Source organism: Arvicola amphibius, chromosome 4 (genome assembly GCF_903992535.2).
Source record: "Arvicola amphibius chromosome 4, mArvAmp1.2, whole genome shotgun sequence".
Classification (NCBI taxonomy): domain Eukaryota; kingdom Metazoa; phylum Chordata; class Mammalia; order Rodentia; family Cricetidae; genus Arvicola; species Arvicola amphibius.
In genome coordinates, this window is record NC_052050.1 from 145,199,630 (window position 1) to 145,219,374 (window position 19,745).

General features: G+C 48.6%; 1 protein-coding gene across 5 annotated transcripts; it reads left to right on the forward strand.

Annotated features, from left to right (window-relative positions):
* Nucleotides 1-4,079: 4,079 nt before the first annotated feature.
* Pomk (protein O-mannose kinase) lies at nucleotides 4,080-14,349 on the forward strand. 5 transcript variants are annotated; one of them, XM_038329028.2, is made up of 7 exons: nucleotides 4,111-4,137; nucleotides 6,587-6,703; nucleotides 7,189-7,266; nucleotides 7,588-7,673; nucleotides 8,651-8,784; nucleotides 9,637-9,920; nucleotides 12,651-14,349. In XM_038329028.2, exons 6-7 carry the CDS (start codon nucleotides 9,645-9,647, stop codon nucleotides 13,419-13,421), a joined length of 1,047 nt encoding a protein of 348 aa, XP_038184956.1. In that variant the 5' UTR covers nucleotides 4,111-4,137; nucleotides 6,587-6,703; nucleotides 7,189-7,266; nucleotides 7,588-7,673; nucleotides 8,651-8,784; nucleotides 9,637-9,644; the 3' UTR covers nucleotides 13,422-14,349. The 5 variants fall into 5 exon arrangements, with proteins under 5 accessions (XP_038184957.1, XP_038184953.1, XP_038184956.1 ...); XM_038329027.2 differs by lacking the exon at nucleotides 7,588-7,673 and having other exon boundaries at nucleotides 8,640-8,784; XM_038329026.2 differs by lacking the exon at nucleotides 7,588-7,673.
* The last annotated feature ends 5,396 nt before the right edge of the window (nucleotides 14,350-19,745 follow it).

Sequence of the window (19,745 nt, forward strand, 5' to 3'; positions counted from 1 at the left end):
GCCAGGCACAGCAGCAGAGTTTTAGGACAAGTCCATTGTAGTGAGGAGCTATGGGCCGGCTTCCCGCCACCCAGCTAGCTTATGCCCTGAAATACCAACACACAAATTGTATTCTTTTAAATACTGCCTGGCCCATTATTTTCAGCCTCTTACTCACATCTTGACTAACCCATATTGAATAATCTGTGTAACACCACGAATGGTGTCTTACCGGGAAAGATTCAGCACATCTGACCTGGTGGCTGGCTTCATCGCATCTCTCTCCTTGAGGAGAGGCATGGCAGTCTGACTAATTTAGGAGAGGCGTGACATCTGACTGAGCCATCTACCTCACTTCCTTCTTCCTGTTCTGTCTACTCCACCCACCTATGTTCTAACCTATTAGGCCATGCAGTTTTCTTTATTAATTAACCAATGAAATCAACAGATTGATAGAAGACCCGCCTCCATCAGTCCATTGCAACCAAAGAGATCCTACCCGACAAAACCAGCAGGGATGGGGCTAGGTGCCTGTAATCTCAGCATTCCAGAGGCTACGGGATAGCAAGACCCCGTCTCCCATCAACAGAAGCTTCTATTAGTCTTCGTCACCATCGCTGCTCCTGCCCCTCCACCCTGCTAGTATATCTGTGTCTCTCAATTTCCTACATTTTTTTTTTTTACTGAGAATTTCTTTTGTTAAAAAGATTGCTTTTAGTTATGTGTGTGCATGTGGGTATGTGCAAAGGTGTGCTGGTGCCCACAGAGGCCAGAGGCCTGGAGTTCCCTAGGGCTGGGGTTACAGGTGTGGCCCAGCATGGGTGCAGGGACTCAAATTCAGATCCTCTGCAGGAACAGTAACTGCTGAGCCATCCATCTCTCCAGCCCTTCTGATGACTCGTGTTCTCGTGTTTGCACATCAGCAGACCCTTCATCGTTAGCCTCGTTATGCTGATTGGGATCAGCTGTCTCATGTGCAGGTCAGTCCACTCTGAGTGCCAGCACACCCAGCAAACTGTGTTCATGGAGAACCCATGTCAGTTCTCTGGCCAGAGACCCAGTAGAGCCTGAGTGCTCAACCCTAAACAATGAGGCTTTTTTTTTGTTTTGTTTTGTTTTGTTTTGTTCTTCAAGACAGGGTTTCTCTGTAGCTTTGGAGCCTGTCCTGGAATTAGCTCTTGTAGCCCAGGCTAGCCTAGAACTCGGAGATCCACCTGCCTCTGCCTCCTGAGTGCTGGGATTAAAGATGTGTGCCACCACCGCCCGGCATGATGAGGCATCTTTATTAGACATGTGCACCCTGGCAGCCGAAGAGGAGGCAGGAAAAATGTAAGAGCCAGAGGATGGGAGGAGCGCTGTGGGGTGCTGTCTCTGGACTGCAGGATGGGAGGAGCGTGTGGGGTGTTGTCTCTGGACTGCAGGATGGGAGGAGCTTGTGGGGTGCTCTCTAAACATGCTGTAGCTTTTGCTCTCAAGGAACTCACAGCGGCTGTGATTACCTGCAAGCGATCAAACCAACTGAAATTCCAGCACAGATTGGGGATGTTACCGGGGAGCAGGTGTTAGCTGTTTTACAGGGAGACTCGTTTCTGAGGGTAATGCCAGTGGTTGATGAAAGAGGAGGAAAAGGCCTTGGAGTTGGGAAGCGGGGGAGGATATGATCTCAATTCACTGTGTACACGTATTCCCAAGAATAAAGAGAAACACCATTATAAAGCAGACACAGGGCCTGCCCATTTCCATCCGTGTGTCGCAGCAATGAGGGGGACGGAGGCTGGTTCCACTGGGTAGAGAGGAGGGCTCCAACTTGTGGTTCCAGCTCCTGCAGCCTTTTGTTGGCAGCCACATTTGCTGCTGTGATGTAAGTGGCTGGGGCTGCTGGTAAGGGAATAACTTAGGAATGTTCTTTACCGCCCATGCTGAACCAGAAGAGTTCCAGGTTTTGAAGCCATACTGAGTCCAGGTCAGAAGAAAACAGAACTGACTTTTCCCGACCAGATCCGTGCTGCCTCAAATTCTGGTCTTCCTTGATCCACCACAAATAGCTGTAGCATTAATTCCGTTTTGATTCTGAAGCTGCACTTTGCAGGAGAAGTTGCAGTTGCGAGTGTCAGCTCCATCTATCTGGGAAGGCCTCTCCCCCATCCTTTCTTTCCGAAAGCTCTGTTTTGTTGGCTTCCACTGCATGAGACTAGCGTGAAGCCCTGGGTTCAATCTCCAGCACCAACAACATTAAATGCGTATTTCTAAAGCCATTGTCATAGTCACCTTCCTATTACTGTAAGAAAAAAAAAAAACCACAAAAGCAACTTAAGAGAGAACGGTTTATGGTTTTGGTTTACTCTTCCAGTGGGGTACAGGGCATCATTCCAAGGACCATAGAGAAGCAGGCAGGGGAGGGATGGTGGCCGGACAAGAGCAGAGAGCGAACAGGAAGTGAGGCCTCTTTACAAATCCCCACATTCTCCAGCGGGGTCCACTTCCAAAATAGTCTCAACCCCCAACCCCTGAGGACCATTGAAACATGTGAGCCTATGGGAGATATTTAACATTAAAACCACTAACAACCAGATATTATGAACATCTCTCCATGTCAATACATATAAATCAATGTAACTTTTAATATTACATTTATTTGGGGTGTGTTTGTGTGTTTGTGCATGTGCATATGGAGATCAAAGGACAAGCTGTGAGAATCCTTTCTCACCTCGCACCTGTGGCTCCTAGGGAGTAACTTAGGTTGTCAGCATCCTCACCTGCTGGCCCGCTCACAGGCCCCTACAGTGTTTTCCGTATAGCAAACTACACATAACACATCTTATGATCTTAGTCATTTTGTAGGAGGTTGTTCTGAGTTTTATGTGTATGGCTGCTTTGGCTGCATGTATATCTGCATCACGTGTGTGCAGTGCACTCAGAGTTCAGACCCTCTGAAAGTGACTTAGAGACGGTTGTGAGCTGCCATGTGGGTGAGGGAACCCAGGTCCTCCAGAAGAGCAGCCAGGGCTCTTTACTGCGGAGCCATGTCTCCAGCCCTTACGTGAGTCATGTTAAGTGCATATTCCAGGGATATCCAGGATATTTCACACTGTTATACATCAGCAGCAGAACTTCTTTATCTTCTCAAACTGAAGCCCTGTATTCCTTAAGCAGTGTTTTTAGTGGCTTTGAGATATAACGCATATAATTTACTTCTGAATTGTAATATATTCTTATTATTATACATCTAGGTATATTTTCTACTATAAGTATTCTTGGTGCTGGAGAGACAGCTCCACAGGAAAGAGCCTGTGCTGTTCTTGCAGAGAACCTGAGTTTGGTCCCCAGCACGCATATCAGGTGTCTCATACAACTACAGCTCCAAGGGCATCTAGCATCCCTGGTCTTTGAGTGACACACACATTTTGAGAGGCAAAAGAGGCTTACTGAGTGTTTTTTGCCCCACCCCTCTGGTGCTTCCGAAATCGAACCCAGGTCCTTCAACATGCTTGGACTTAACACTCATTATTTGGATAAGAAGCACAGATGGATTTTGAAAAATCTGCATGCCATACTGTCCTGATTTCAAACCTAGAAAGTAGATCAGTTTAGAAAAGATATTATGTGTATTTTAAACAAACAACAAATTACGTCTGATTTTCCATTTCGCAACCTCTCATTTCACATCAAGTACAGATACGTGTGACTCGCTGAGATCTTCCAACCTTCACGTCACCTAAATATCCAGCTTGAGGTTTGGACCTGAAATTTGTGAAGTTCAACTTTACATCTCAGGTCGAAGCCTCAAAGTCACCTTTAAAGGCAGTTTCCAAATCCAGAGGCATCAGTACCTATGGAGGCTCGGTCGGCGGTGGGGCTGAGAATTTCGGACATTTGCTCAGGCTGCTCTTTTGGGGGGTCCACCCTTTGGCAACTACCGTTTTGCAAAGAGTGTAGATCGCGAAGCAACCCTCTGAGATTCCCAGCCCCAGGCTCAACCTATTTGCTGCATCCTGGCTCTTACCAGCGGAACCAGGGGCAGGGTGAGAGCGCCTGCGCCGCCGCGGGCGTCCACGGTGCGGCGGGAGGCGGCCACCAGGGGGCAGCCTCGCGTTCGCCTCGGGACGCTTCCGGCCGCGCAGGCGTTGTGGGCCGCGAGCCGGATTTGGTGGATATCAGGTAGGCTCCGGGAATGGTGGAGCAGGCTGGGGCTCTGCGGGGCCTTTCAGAGCCTGGACCACCTCCCCAACCCAGCCCCAGGGTGGGATGACGCGGCTCTCCCGGGGCTCAGCTGGGCCTTGCCTTGGAGCAGGTGGTGCCCTCCAGATGCTTACCGTGCACCCTCTGTCCCTCTGGGTGCTCATCGCACACCCCACCCCAGGTGATCACCGTGCATCGCCCCGCTCTGGGTGATCACCGTGCACCGCCTCCCTCTGGGTGATCACCGTGCACCCCTCCGGTTTTTCACCTTACAGCCCCTACGTGTGCTCTCCGCGCACCGGGCGCTGCCACTCAACTGTGTGAACGGACACTGTCCACAGTGCTCTCTCTTTCTTACCCCCTCCCTACCCACTTCTCTCCTCTATTAAAAAAACAATATTTAGACGTTTAGGAATTTTGACGTCCCCACTCTTTGCCTGTACTAACGAAACAATATCCAGATTATTTAAAATAAGTAGCAGAAAGTGAGGTTTAGCCTGAATTGTCTTGGTGACACCAACATCTCGAATCGTGTAAAATATTCTGCATATTGGCAGTTCATTTAGCCTTATTTATTTTGTCTAAGCAGCCCCCTCCAGCGACCACACTGGGTTCAAGTCTGCCTAACCCCTGAGCTTTGCAAGACCTTGAGGAAGAACGTGGATTTGAGGCAGCCCTTCCACATACATGGTGTAGATCTTGGATGAGCGCCTTCACCTTTGAGTCCATTCCCTTCTCTGGGAAATTACATACCTCTCAGAATTGTTTTGAGATTGATATTGTGTGATACTGTGTGAACAGTTGAGTTTAAGGATGATTACTGTTTTCCTAGGGAGATTCAGAATGTGAGGATTATAGCTAAAAGGCACAAAATATAGTCCATAAATGCCTTAAGGGCTTGCCAGCTAATGAGGGCCATATTTTTATTTGAAAATATTAATTCTAAGGCCTGTAGAGATCGCTCAGTGGTTAAGAGCACTTGTTTTTTGCAGAGGATTCCCTAATGGCTCACTGCTGCCCTGCCACAAGTCTCTTGTAAAACTCAGGAAAGGGGCTGACAATTTTATACTCCAAAATCTGTGCACTGGAAAGGGTGTGTGTCTGTGTGTGTGTTTCACACGTGTCATGGCATGCATGCGGAGGACAGGGTACAACATGGATGCTGGTCTTGGCCCTCCCTTTTTGAGCCAGAATCACTCTGTAATGTGCCATGGGTCAGGCTGTCTGGCCCAGCGGCTTCCATGGATTCTGTTCACCACTGATATCACCATAGGAACAATGGCTTCTCTTGGGTTCTGGGGATTTCAGCTTGGGTCTGCACACCTTACCCACTGAGCCATCTGCCCAGTCAGCGTGTGTTCTTTTCTTAGGGAGCCCCCTTTCCTTCCTAAAACTATAAGCTCTAGGTGCCATGAAACTTGCATTCACCCAATAGAAAGGTCAGAGTGGGAGGTTAGGGTGAAAGAGATTTAACACTTAGAAGATGTAACGGTGTTGGTGCAATTGGGTGAGAGAAGAAACGGCCGATGGGAGGCGCTAGAGGGCAGGTCCCACAGAGAACTGAAGAACAGATTCCTGGGCTTGCGGAAACACAGGAAGACAGCAATGCGTGCCAGACGCCCATGAACACAGAGAAGTGCGGTGTGACTGTCCATTGAGTGGGCCTTGGTCCCTGCTCTGTGCCAGGCACTGCAGATGGTAGGGAACCAAACAGAACAGGTGACAAACATCTCGGAGCACAATCTAAGGGTCCACAGATCTCCTAACGGGTTTCTTTGGGCACCGAGGAATATTTGGGGGCTGGAGTGAGGAACATTGGGGGACTCTGTAGTTTACTTTCCTAGGGTTTACCTTCCTCTTGGTGCAGGAATCAGACCCAGGGCATTGTGTCTTGGCATGTGCTAAGCATTGACTCTCCACATCCCGGCCATTCAAGACTCATCTCAGAATTTAGACATGTTCCTCAAGGCACAGTGGAACTATTGAATATTTGTATTCCGGGCAGGATTTGATCTGTCATTTAGAAGGATCACCCTCTATGTCAAGCAGGAATTCTTCCACGTACACGTAGGGAAATATGTACAAATTTTGTTCCACACCAGGGTGGTTGGGAATGCCTATAATTCAGCCCATGGGAGACTTAGACAAGAGGGTGGTCTGGTTGGTCTGTCTACACAATGAGACTGTCTGGAGCGGGGGGTGGGGGTGGGAATTATTTCACTGATGATGCTCTCGTCAACTGAGAGTAACAAAGCAGAGTGGATGAATCTCTAAAGCATACTGTGATGGGCTGGCAAGCTGGCTTCGTTGCGATGGGGGCTTCCTGCCACGCCCAGTAACCTGAGTTCAACACTCAGGATCCACAGCAGAAGGAGAGACCTGATTCCTGTACGTTGTGCCCTGACCTCCTCCATGCATGCCTTGGCAGGTGTCCTCCCCTCATGGTCAAAGAGATAAAATGTAAGAAATTAAAACAACAACAACAACCTCAATCTGAACTTCAAAGCTGCTCAAAGTTGCAGAGCGGCTCTCCAGTATACCAGAGGTAACAGTGCCTGAGAAGCTGCTTATGGGCAGGGACTGGTAACCATGGAGGACACAGTTTATCTGTGGCCACCAGAGGGCCTCGGGTTTTAGCATTCATCCAGACCTCCCGGCGGACTCTAAGCAGATTTTGTTTCTGATCAGTAGGTCTGAAGTGAGCACCTAGGGAATGACTTTTCTTCCCAGGTCCCCAGCTGGAGAATCCCAGAGAATAACCATGAGGCTAGTGGTGGCTGGGTGTGGAGCCGGCATCGAAGGTGCTCCAGTTCTATATGTAATATTTCATTTCCTTCCTGGTGATCCTGGTGGAGGATCACATGCTGTGCAAGACCCTGGGTGGGATCCCCAATATGCCACCACTCCCCAAAACATGTTATTATTATTTTTAAAAAATGGAATATATTTAGGACAACTGTAAATTGACAAAACACTGAATAGATGGTCCTAATCTTACTTATTTTTTTCTTTTGGAACATTTCATTAAAGAAGGAAAATCCCATCTGCCGTGTGTAGAATGGATGGGAACAAAGAAAGACCATGCGGGAATCAGCTGTAGGAGCGCAGGTAAGAGGCGCTGGCGGCTTGTGCCAGGGCGGAGTCGGGAAAGAGGAGGGAGGAACTGAGTCACCCTGGTTTGTGATGTGAATGACAGTAGGTTGTGTCTCCACGATAGAGTGGGGGCCCCAAAGAGGAGCTGTGCTGGGGGAAAAGGGAGACAACAAGGTCAGCAGTGGACACTGAGCCCACAGAGCGCTGGGAGAAGGATCTAGGCTACAGTGTAGATGTAGGGATCGCAAGCAGCTAGAGAGCTGCCAGAGACACTGCATGTGGTGAGGTTAGCTCGGCCTGCAACACCCTCAAAGGAATACTATCATCTACTGCCAGGTTTGGCCAGCTACAATCCACTGCCTGAGCCCTGAGCTAAGCAAGCACTTTACCAGTGAGCTGTAGTCCCGGCCATTTTTATCCTGGTAAGAGATATTTGTTGAGAAAGCACAGGTTTGTTTTTATACGCCGTAGGGGCTGCTTTAAGTACTCTGGCAACCGGGCTGAGAGGCACAGGCAGAGACGATGTATGACATCATTCCACCCCTCTGCACCTCACATCCGTGATGCGGTTATCACTCGATTTCGACATTGACTCCTAGAGAAAAAGCAGTTGCAACCCTTTGTCCTAAGGTCTGAGTTGAGACACAGCTGGTCCCTCTAAAGATTATGAAGAAAGGTGAGCTGGAGAGATGGCTCCGTGGGTAGAGGTGCTGGTCATACAAGCCTGTTGCATCCCCAGAACCACTTAGAGAGGGAAGAGAGAATCAGCTCCGCTGAGTTGACCCCTGACCTCCGCACGCTCGCTGTGGCATGTGCTCGCCAATGCCCACACATGTACACACAATAATAATTAACATAAAGTTTCTTTTTAAAGTAAGATGAAAGGGATACTATAACAGGTGCAACAGCCTGGGTAGAAACAGCCGCCACAGCTCTGTTCAGTCTCTGAAGATGAGCCGAGGGAGAGGCCTGAGGCCGAGATGAGGGCCTCGAATCTGAACACTGCTGGGACTGGCCGGGGAGACCCCAGAGTGTGGGGTGAATGGGCAGATGGCCTCCAGGTGGCCTGTGAATGAAACCAGAGTGACTGCAGAGTTGGGGTTTCTTGAACACGACCCGGTGATAGCAGGAATGAATACCAGTGTTGAATTCTGTTGTCTAAGCGAAGCTACTGAACTGTCAGTTCTAACATTTCAGGGTTAGAAGTAGTCGTGTTGCTGTGGCAGCCCTTCACCCATGTCCTCGTTGGCTTAGAAACAGGAAGGTGCAGTTCCTTATTTGCTGACAGGAACTGTGCTAAAGGAGTAGATTTGGGGGACAAGACGAGTTTATTCTTTGAAGGTGAGATATGTTTCTTTTTATTTTGTCTGTGCACTGTGTGACTGCAGTATTCTCGCAGGCCAGAAGACACCGTCCGATCTCTTGGGATGGGGTTACGGAGGCTGTGAGCTGCCGTGTGGTACCAAGCACAACTCTGAGCGAGCCAGGCACGTGGATGGAGACCCAGCTAAGAGAAGGAAGAGACTCCTGAAGGTAGCGCTGTCAAGATTGACGCTGGGTCCCTTGTCTCCCAGTCTAACGGTCACTTTGGAACACTTCTGTCCAGCACTTTGAGGGACAAGCATCCTTTGCTCAAGAGTCCATCCCAGGTCTGTCCCCTTCCAGGTCCCCCCTCCGCCATGGCCCTGCAGTGGTCTCTGTTCTGGATCCTATGGGTCCCTGCTACCAGTGTCTCCCAAGTCATCTCTTCGGAAAATCTTAGACGGTTAGAATTAAACCATCATTCTCCAAGTTTGTCAACTCTTATCCTGGATTATCATCAGGGCCTAATTTCTGCACCTCCATCTTCCCACCCCAAAGCTACCTGTGCACCCACTGAAAAGTTAGCTTTGCTTCTTCACTGATAGGGTGCTCAGCTGGCTTAACCAAGGCTCTCTGTTCAATCTCCCAGGCCAAAGAAAAAAAAGCCTAAATATTTTGTTGTTGCTGTGTTAGGGTTCAAGCCCAGGGTCTTGCACATGCTGGAAGCTCCCTGAGCTGTATCACCAGAGCACCCTAACCCTGTCTGTTTCCTACGCTAAGCCTCTTTGCCTGCCTTCTATCCCAGTCCCACAATGCATGCCTACACTCAGGCCATCCACCTAGGGCAAGCTCCTGTGGGAGGAAAACACCAGACGTGGCCTGGATGAGTCCCCATTTTAGCTTGTAATGAAGAATAGTGTTTATCAGAGCAGCTCACAGTTCGTTTACGCCCTCAAGGGATGCTGATCCTGACCGAACCCACGGGTGACGGTGACCACCTTTAGCCCACTAGTGGCATCGGAACACTCCCGTGGAAATCAGCATAGACAATGACTCTACTCCCTGTCTCATGTTCTGTTGTAGGAACGGACATGGGACAGCAACATGGAAGCAGGAAAGGTCTCACCCACAGAGAAGTCCCCCGGGGCGTGGGGCTGTTGCTCTCCTTGGCCCTTATGAATGCGGTCCTTTACCTCTGCCTCAACTGGTTTTTCATTTCCCCTCGATCTCCTGAGGACCCGAGGCGCTGTCCTCATGGTTACTTCAGGATGGGACGGATGAAAAACTGCTCGCGCTGGTTGTCCTGTGAGGAGCTGAGGACGGAAGTAAGGCAGCTGAGGCGCGTTGGGGAAGGAGCCGTGAAGAGAGTAAGTGTTCACGTCTGCGCTGTCCTCCCTGTCGGCTCTGGGAGAGCAATTGTTGGCACCAGGTGCCGTGATGCTTGTTGTACCTGGGAGTCCAAGGCAAAAAGATTGCCTGGGGCTAGGCTGTGGTGGCGCAGGCCTCTGATCTCAGCTTGGGAAGCAGAGGCAGGCGGATCTCTGAGTTTGCAGCCAGCCTGGTCTACAGAGCGAGTTTCAGGACAGCCAGAGCTACACAGAGAAACCCTGTCTAAAACAAAACCAACAAAATCAGAAGATTGCTTGGGGTGGGGGCTTTCAGGCCAACCTGGGCATCATCGTGGAATACGGGCTTATAAACAGACAAAGAAAAAGAGCCGTGATGGCCTCGTGTTTCTGTCCTTGAGCCCAGGAGTCTCTGATCGGGAACTCGGGCGGGCGTAGTGAAATCATCTGGAGGGAGGGAGGCAGGTGTGAAAGAGTGCTATAGGATGGGAGACAGGAAGGCTTCCAGGAGACGGGCTGGGGATGTAGCTCAGCTGGAGGAGTGCTTGCTTCAAGGCCATCCGTGGCTGCGTAGGGAATTCAAGACCAACCTGTGCTATGTAAGACCTTGTCTCCAAAAATAATAATATATATGTGTGTGTGTGTGTGTGTGTGTGTATGTGCATAGTCAATTGTGTAGCCATTAGGTATAGATAGGAACTTCAATTAGTATCAGGAAGAAAAGTCCTAGGATAATAAGTGAAAAAGTGTGTTGCCTAGTTGTAGAGTATACTGTTTTTTTAAAAATATTTATTTATTTATTATGCATACAATATTCTGTCTGCGTGTATGCCTGCAGGCCAGAAGAGGGCACCAGACCCCATTACAGATGGTTGTGAGCCACCATGTGGTTGCTGGGAATTGAACTCAGGACCTCTGGAAGAGCAGGCAATGCTCTTAACCTCTGAGCCATCTCTCCAGCCCCCGAGTATACTGTTTTTAATTGCTAAGTTACATAGTTCCATAAGAAAATACAACCATGATGGACAGTTATAGAGTTAAGGAGGGGTCTGAGCTTTCAGATCACTCCTGCTCTGAGACAAACCTTTCTCCAAATGCTCACCCGTTCTCTTAGCTAATGGTCTTATTTTATGGATCATGAAGACAGAAGGCTGTGCAGACAGCGTCCTCGTCCTTTCTGTGAGGTCCCGTGTGCCTCCCTGCATGCATCATCCCAAGTCTCGCAACTTTGCGGGATCACCAGCCTTCCCCACCCCATCCTTCGTTCCTGTCCGTGTAAAAACAAGCACACTTGCTGGGCGGTGGTGGCGCACGCCTTTAATCCCAGCACTCGGGAGGCAGAAGCAGGCGGATCTCTGTAAGTTCGAGACCAGCCTGGGCTACAAGAGCTAGTTCCAGGACAGGTTCCAAAGCTACAGAGAAACCCTATGTCGAAATAAAAAAAAAAACCAAAAAGACAAGTACACTTTACAGAAAGAATTTACAGATAGAAGCTCCGTTCTCTCGATTGCCAGTCCTCTGTAGCTGTTTCTGTGATGAGAAAGCTTGTTCATCACCTCCACCTCCCGCCCTCTCCATCTCTGTCATCTTTTCCCGTGTGGCCTCCACACACCAGGAAACTTCAGACTGAATACTACTTTCCTCTTGGTCCCCTTAGCAGCCATGGACTCAGTGGCTTCTTGTCCTTGGACCCTGGTGTTCTAGGATAACGTGCTTTGTGTCTTCCTCGTCCTTTGCTCCTTCATAACTCCTTTACTGTCTTCTCTTTCCTCGTCCCGCCAACTGATGATACATCTCAACCAGCAGCAGTTTAGAAGTGGATGACGGTGTGTACAGACACTTGTGGTTGTCACTGCTGGAGAGGGGGATGTTTCTGGCTTTTGGTGGGGTGGGAGCTGGGGATGCTGCCAGACATCCCGCATGCCACACACGACAGGCCTGTCCCTCGAGAGACTAACGTAGCAATGCTGAAGCTGAGGAAGTGTCTTTCTGTGTCTCTAGATGTAATCTATATCTAGCCCTAGTCAAATTCTGTTGCTTTTGCATATCTAATAAACTCCCAGATGGTTCTCTCGAGGCCTGTCTCTCCCCGAGTTCCAGAACCGTGCAGTTAACTGCTTATTTGTCAGCTCCACTTGGAGTTCTCTGAGCATGTCAGAACGTCCTGGGTGGGACTCTTGTTTGTTTGTTTGTTTCTTCCTTCTGAATAGAGTCTTACTGTATAGGCTTCAAATTCATGATCCTCCTGCCTCAGCTTCTTGAGTTTAGGGATTACACGTATGTGTCACTACAGCTGGCTTGGTGTGGAATGCTTGATAATCTCTTCTGTGGGGCCTGCTGTTCCCCCCTTTGTAGATGGCACCACTTTCCACCCAGGTCCTTGAGCCATACACCTGGGAATCATCTTGGGTCCTCCTACCCCTTCTGTCAGCCAAGAGCAGGCTGTGCTCTTCCACACTGCGGTCCATGGCGACTCTCGGGTTCTGGGAAGCCTTTGGAAGAGTCCGTGGTCTCCGCCTTGGCCCTGCTCTTCCGTCTTTCTTCCTTCCCCGTCCAGTTAGCTTCCCCAGTTAGCTGCTCACCTTCCTGAGTACTGTGTGTCTGTCTTCACAGCTCTGGGATGGCAGAGACGGGACCATATCTGGTTTATTTCCACAACCTCTGCACCACGCCTGCCTCCTAGGAGGTGTTTGTTCCTCGGCGTGCTTTGGTGGTAGCCTGGGACTGACGTTCTCCATGGCCCTGTTTCAGGTCTTTCTGTCCGAGTGGAATGAGCACAAAGTTGCTCTCTCACGGCTCACCAGGCTGGAAATGAAGGACGACTTCCTCCACGGACTGCAGATGCTGAAGTCTCTGCAGAGCGAGCACGTGGTCACGCTGGTTGGCTATTGCGAGGAGGACGGCACTATTCTCACCGAGTATCACCCCTTGGGTTCCCTGAGCAACCTGGAAGAAACACTAAACCTTTCGAAGTACCAAGACGTGAACACCTGGCAGCACCGCCTGCAGCTGGCCGTGGAGTATGTCGCCATCATCAACTACCTGCACCAGAGCCCCCTGGGCGTGAGGGTCATGTGTGATTCTAACGACCTGCCCAAAACGCTGTCTCAGTACCTGCTGACAAGCAACTTCAGCATTGTGGCGAATGACCTGGATGCGCTGCCCCTGGTGGACCACGCCTCCAGGGTCCGGGTGAAGTGTGGCCACAGGGAACTCCACGGGGATTTTGTGGCTCCCGAGCAGCTGTGGCCTTATGGGGAAGACACGCCCTTCCGAGATGACCTCATGCCCTCCTACGATGAGAAGATTGACATCTGGAAGATTCCGGATGTCTCCAGTTTCCTTCTGGGGCACGTGGAAGGCAGCGATATGGTTCGATTCCACTTGTTTGATATCCATAAGGCATGTAAGAGCCGGATCCCCGCAGAAAGACCCACGGCTCAGGATGTTCTGGACACTTATCAGAAGGTTTTACATTCACTCAGAGACTCTGTGATGTTTCAGACAAAGGAGATGCTGTAAGGACAGGTCACTAAGTGATGGACTTGACAGCTGAATGGCACCCAGCTGTTCTACTCTTGGTGATGGAAGTGCTTTCGTGAACCTCGTGATTTGTGGACACAGGCTCTCCTCCACATCTGCCTGCACATCTGAGTGTGCCCTGCTTTCCCGGCAACCCGGATGGAAGTAGCCAAGCGGGAAAACCTTGCTTCACTGTGCTTCCTGGTGAAGATGCAGAGAATTCATGGATCTACACAGGGTTTGAAGGATGTGGTAAAACGGTAATCATGAAGACACATCGCCAACCCCGGTAACCATGTTTATAGGTTGGTAGGAAATGGGAAAAAGCATACGCTGATTCTTGAGAGAACATCTCTCCTAATTTGGGCAGTCCTGTTGGAAGCAGGGGATACAGAGCCCAGTGGTCGGGCACTTACCTGGTTCTGTGCAAAGCCTCGGATCTGACCCGTAGCATATGCATGCACACACGCTCAAAGGCCGTTTTGGGTGTCCAAAGTGCAGCCCTCATCAGGGAGGTCCTTGTCAGTGTTGGAGATGACCGTCTGTGAAGGTTCCATGCAGTTTCCTCTCACTGAGCCAAGTACGCTGTGGCAGCATGCTCTGGAGAGCGACTGTGAATGGCTAGGACTGCCGGGAACAGCAGGCTGCGGGCACTTCCTTACCTGCCTTGAATGGTGCTGACCTGTGGTTTCTGGGTGAGCATTTCATATCCAGTGTTCCTCTTTACTAGAAAGTGTCGAGCCTCCCCAGGCTTGCAAAACTGAACACCTTAAACAAAAACTATGGAGCCAGGAATGGTGGTGCACACTTGTAATCCTAGCGCCTGGGAAACAGATTGGAGAAACTAAGAGTTCAGGCCTGTCATGGGCTATATACCATGATCCCGTCTGTCCACGCCCCCACCCCAATAAAAAAAGTCTCTCCTGTGGTGCTGGCATCCTTATTTTGGGAGACATGAGAGAGTCGGTGTGTCTTGTGGCCACTCACGAGGTGTCCCTTGAACCTGAGCAGGCAGCAGAGCCACCTGGAGTCACAGATTGGGGCCCACCTCGGAGTCTCTAGCTTCACAGGGCTAGAGGGAAGTCCAAGGGTTTTCATTGTAACTGATTCTCCATGCTGCTGCTCCTAGTGTTTCCCTCCTCCTACAAGGACCAGCATTCAAGATTCATGTCCCCATTGAGTACCACAGGCCAAAGAAGTAGGTGGCATCAAATGTGTATTGTCTTCTGTAGCCTGTGGCTGACAAGGGGGTGAGCTTGCCCACGGTATCTGAACCGTCTCTATGAAGCACACAGGTGCTCCGTTCACTTTGGGTTTGTTTTACAAACTCTCCACCAAGCCAGATGGTAGTAGTGCTCGCCTTTAATCCCAGGACTCGGGAGGCAGAGGCAGGCAGATCTCTGTGAGTTCGGTCAGCCTGGTCTAGTTTCAGGACAGACTCCAAAGCTACAGAGAAACCCTGACTCAAAAAAAATAAAAAACAAACAAACAAAAAACTCCACCAAAACCCACTGGCTTAAAGATATTAACAAGTACTGGCCAGGATGTGGAGTAATTGGACCCCTTACTATCTTGCTAGTGGGAACGTAACGGTGCAAAAGCATATTGCGGAAACAGTCAGGTGGTTAGTTCCTCAGAAAGTTTAAATAGAATTATCACATGACCCAGAAGTTTTTCCAAGTACATACCCAGAAGGACTGACATAATGAAAACATGTTTACATTATCCGTGAGCGTTGATGGTACAATTATTGATAATAGGCAAAATGTAAAAAATAGCCCAAATGTTGGTCAGTAATAAAATAGATATGTGTGTGTGTATCCATATTGTAATAAAGTGTGTGTGTGTGTGTGTGTGTATCCATATAGTGGAATATTATTCAGCCTTAAAGAATGACATTCCTTTGCATGCTACAGTGAGTGAAAACTCTAAACACTGCGTGGAAGAAGCTGCTCAGAAAAGATGACTTGTTACATAATCATCCCGGTCTAAAACCATGGAAACAGGAAGAACGCTGCGTGTGACAGGGTGGTAGCAGGGCGCCATCTAAGAACAGGAAGTGATAAAACGTGCTGAGCTTGCATAGTGGGAGACTCCAGCCGTCCTCAGCGCTCGGTTGTATGCAAAGGGAAAAATTTCAAAGATGACCGCAAGGCCGAACGTTTCTGGTCCTTTCCCTCGATGAGGGCAGCTGCAGTCAACCTCAGGGGCATTTCCAGTGGAATGATTCGGACGTTCAAAGCCCAGAGAGGACGCTGAACGCAAATGAGGATGTAGACACGAAGTCCTAGTTCCTCGTCTACGACACAGGCACCGTGTTCACCTACACTCCTCTCTGCACCTGAGGAGGAACTGGCACTTGGCACAAATTACAAAAAGAAACATCAGAAGTGAAACGTGCCTAGCAGTGTTGCTCTAATTGGTGAAGTGTGTGGTCTCCTGCGCACCTTTCCGTGCTTCTGTGAATGGGCTCCCGAAGTCCTGCGCGCCTTTCCATGCTTCTGTGAATGGGCTCCCGAAGTCTTGGCACAGTTTTTTTTTTTTTTAAATTCGCACAAAAAAAAAAAATCGATTTTCATTATTTCACATATAGAAGGGAGAAGCCAAAAATGTTAAAAAACAAATAACTAGCCGGACGGCGGTGGCGCACGCCTTTAATCCCAGCACTCGGGAGGCAGAGGCAGGCGGATCTCTGTGAGTTCGAGACCAGCCTGGTCTACAAGAGCTAGTTCCAGGACAGGCTCCAAAGCTACAGAGAAACTCTGTCTCGAAAAACCAAAAAAAAAAAAAAAAAAAAAAAAAAAAAAAAAAAAAACCTAAATACACGACCATATAAATAACATTAATAGGATTCCCTGAAATGGGAGTTATGGATGCTTGTGAGCCTCTTGATGTGGGCGCTGACCCTGGGTTCTCTGCAAGAGCAGTAAACATTCTTCTAACATGAGTTATGTTCTTTTTTGTTTTTTATTTATTTTATGTATATGAGTGTTTTGCCTGCATGTATGTCTGGATACCACTTGTAACGGTACTGACGGAGGCAAGAGGACGGTGTTGGATCCCCTGGAACTGGGGTTATAAACGCTTGTGAGCTGCCGTGTAGGTCCTGGGATTCAAACTCATGTCCCCTGGAAGAGCAGCCAGTTTGCTGAGCCGTCTCTCCAGCCGCCATGAATGATGTTCTCAAGGGTTCTGTAGATCCCCATGGGGTCTGTGGTCTGCCTCAATGATTCCGAAGTTGGTCGTCTGTAGCACGATCAATAAAAGCTCAGAGATAGAAATTGGGGTCCAACCTGAAGGTCAGAAATGCAAAACAGCCAGCCACTTCTACCTCAGTCCAAAATGGTGACCCTGCCTCCAGGAATCTCAGCATGAGACTGCGTGTGTGAGCTGTCTCTTCGGGTTCTCTCTAGGGCTGGGTTAAAGGCATGTACCGCCCAGTTTCTATGGCAAACTAGTGTGACTACTGGGATTAAAGGTGTGTGCCACCACTGCCTGGTCTGTAAGGCTGACCAGTGCGGCTCTTTTACTCTCTGAACTTCAGGCAAGCTTTATTTATTAAAATACAAATGAGATCTCACTGTCTGTGGCAGCAGCTCTTTGAGTCACTTGGCTGCAGAACTCCACAGGGACCTCCTATCAGTTCCGTCTTTTCCGGGTCGATGTCAGAGACAAGCTTCAGCCCCTCGAGACTGTCAGCGATGTCTTGATGTAGGTGATGCCCAGGGCTTTCTTGGGTGCCCAACCAGTGACTGCTTCAGAGATCTTGTGAACAAACTGGTGGGACCCATGGAACTGCTGCAGGTCTGCATCCTACCTGGTCTTGTGGAGATTTGGGTCCCAACTACATCTTCTGGTAACTTCTGTCCCAGGAGACACACATTTTCATGGTTATTTTTATAGCATCTGTCAGTTTCCTCCTATTTGTTTGCCCAAAGACCCACATCTTTCTTTTCATTACCATGTAATTTATTATATACATCATTATGTCTGAAACATGGAATATAAACTTTGATAATGACGTTATGCAAATTATATGTGGTTTAAGGACTGCGGAGAGAGATTCTGAGGGAGAACATTCCAATGTTTTACTAATCTCTCTAACCTTGCATTTAACCTGTGTTTTTCATATGCCGAATTAAGGCGTAAGAGATTCAAGTTGGAGGCTATATTACATTTATTTCATTGAATTTCCATGTCAACCCATTAAGTGCATCTGTCTTCTGTTGCAGAATATTTGTACTCTGTGAAGGTGTGTTGCTGTGATTGGTGTAATAAAAAGCTGAATGGCCAATAGCTAGACAGGAGAGAATAAGGGGGATTTCTGGGGCGAGGAATAGGAGAAGGGATTTAGGTGGGCAGAAAGTCGCCAGCCAGACATAAAGAGAAAACAGGAACTGTAAGATGCAAGAGAGGTAATGCCACATGGCAGAACGTAGATTAATATAAATGGGTTGATTTAAGTTATAAGAGCTAGTTAAGACAAACTTAAGCTAAAAGCCAAACTTTTATAAGTCTCTGTGTCATTATTGGCAGTCTGTAAAACTCTACCGTTCCATTCTGCGCTCTCTTCACTGCGTGCTACGGGAACTAGGCTGAAAATTTATAAACACACAAGCACAGGCAGAGACGGACAGGCAGACAGCCGGGGACACGTGGACATCCTTAAGACAAGAATGCCGAGAATGCCCACTTTACTGTGCTCAGGGGCAGCTTATAGAGGGCTCTGGCCACGCCCCAGCTCTCGGGATCCTTCAGCTGCAGACTCATCAGAACCCACTCCCCTGCCATCGGGGTCTCGTGCTCAGAGCAGCTGCAGGCTGCTCAGAGCAGAGGAAAACAAGCTGTTTACAGGAAATTCGGGGTCTGTCGGTCCGCAGTCCCCAACAACAGTCCTGATGAAAAAGTGCAGATGGTGCCCAGTGCGGGTGTCATATGCAGTGGGGGCTTTCCTTCGGGCCGCCTAGCACAAATAATGACATACAAACAAACATTTTTTTTTTTTTTTTTTTTTTTTTTTTTTTTTTTTTTTTTGGTTTTTCGAAACAGGGTTTCTCTAGCTTTGGAGCCTGTCCTGGAACTAGCTCTTGTAGACCACGCTGGCCTCGAACTCACAGAGATCCACCTACCTCTGCCTCCCTAGTGCTGGGATTAAAGGCGTGCGCCACCACCGCCCGGCTCATGCTGTGTACTTTTAAAAGGTTCTAAAACTCTGGGGTAGTGGATTAAGTAGCACGAATAATATAAACACAGAGACAGATATTGGGCTTCAACCTGAAGATCAGAAAACCAAAGCAGCCAAGCCACTAGAGAGCTCTTACCACTATGAAATCTTCATACCGAAAGAGAGTAAGTTCCTGTCTCATCTCACCTTATATTTCTCTCTAGTGCTGGGATTAAGGGTGTGCACCACCACCACCCAACCTCTGTGGCTAACTAGTGTGGCTACTGGGATTAAAGGTGTGTGCCACCACTGCCTGGCCTATATGACTGACTAGTGTGGCTGCTTTGCATTCTGATCTTCAGGCAATTTATTAAAATACAATGAAATATCAAAATGAGTATATGTATATACATACATACATATATATATATATATCTCATTTTGTTTTTAAAGATGCAGATGACAAGAATAGGAGAGACCTTCCTTACAAAGAAGGAAGCCTAGAGTCATTCTTTACTTCTATATAACAAGGCAAAAGTGTCAGTTTTGTGTGCACATACTTGAATGCAATTATGTTTTCTAAGGTAAGTTTTTATTTTCCTCTGATACCTTTTTTCCCAACATAAGTTTTATTAAAGACACCTAGCCATTCCTAATCTATTGAATAGTAACTATTAATTCAATGGATTTGTCAAGATTCCTTAGTGATTTGTTTGGGTTTTTTCCTTTCCTTTCAGTATTTTATTTTTTTGGATTTAATAGTGCTTACCTGCAATTAAGTGTGTGCATGCACGCAGTGACCAGGAAGATGAGAAAGGGAATCTGATCCCTAGACTGAAGTTCCAGCCGCTATGGACTGCCCTGTGAAGGCTTCCTACGGTCCCTAACTAGGGAACCACCTACTGAGCTCTGTTTAGCTCACCTCCCTTCCTTCCACACTAGAGGTTGAGGGTTCAGCTCTATCTGGGTAGAGCTTGTGGGTACACAGGGGAGCTCTGCCAGGGCTGCTTTCACCTCACCTTTAATGTCCCCCAGCATCTGGCAGCATCAATGAGCAGCAGGGGGCAGCCATAAGCAGTAGTGTCGTCCTGTGTTACAGCCTTGGGGTAACAGCACCCTTAACCCTACAACCAGTCCAGTCCCCTCCAGTAGCATGGGTT

What these genes read in the sequence shown, in the direction of transcription:
- Pomk (XM_038329029.2), top strand. Translation starts at nt 9,645, where the DNA reads ATGGGACAGCAACATGGAAGCAGGAAAGGTCTCACCCACAGAGAAGTC. An exon ending in GGGAAGGAGCCGTGAAGAGA is followed by an intron (nt 9,921 to 12,650) that starts GTAAGTGTTCAC and finishes GCCCTGTTTCAG; the next exon opens with GTCTTTCTGTCCGAGTGGAA.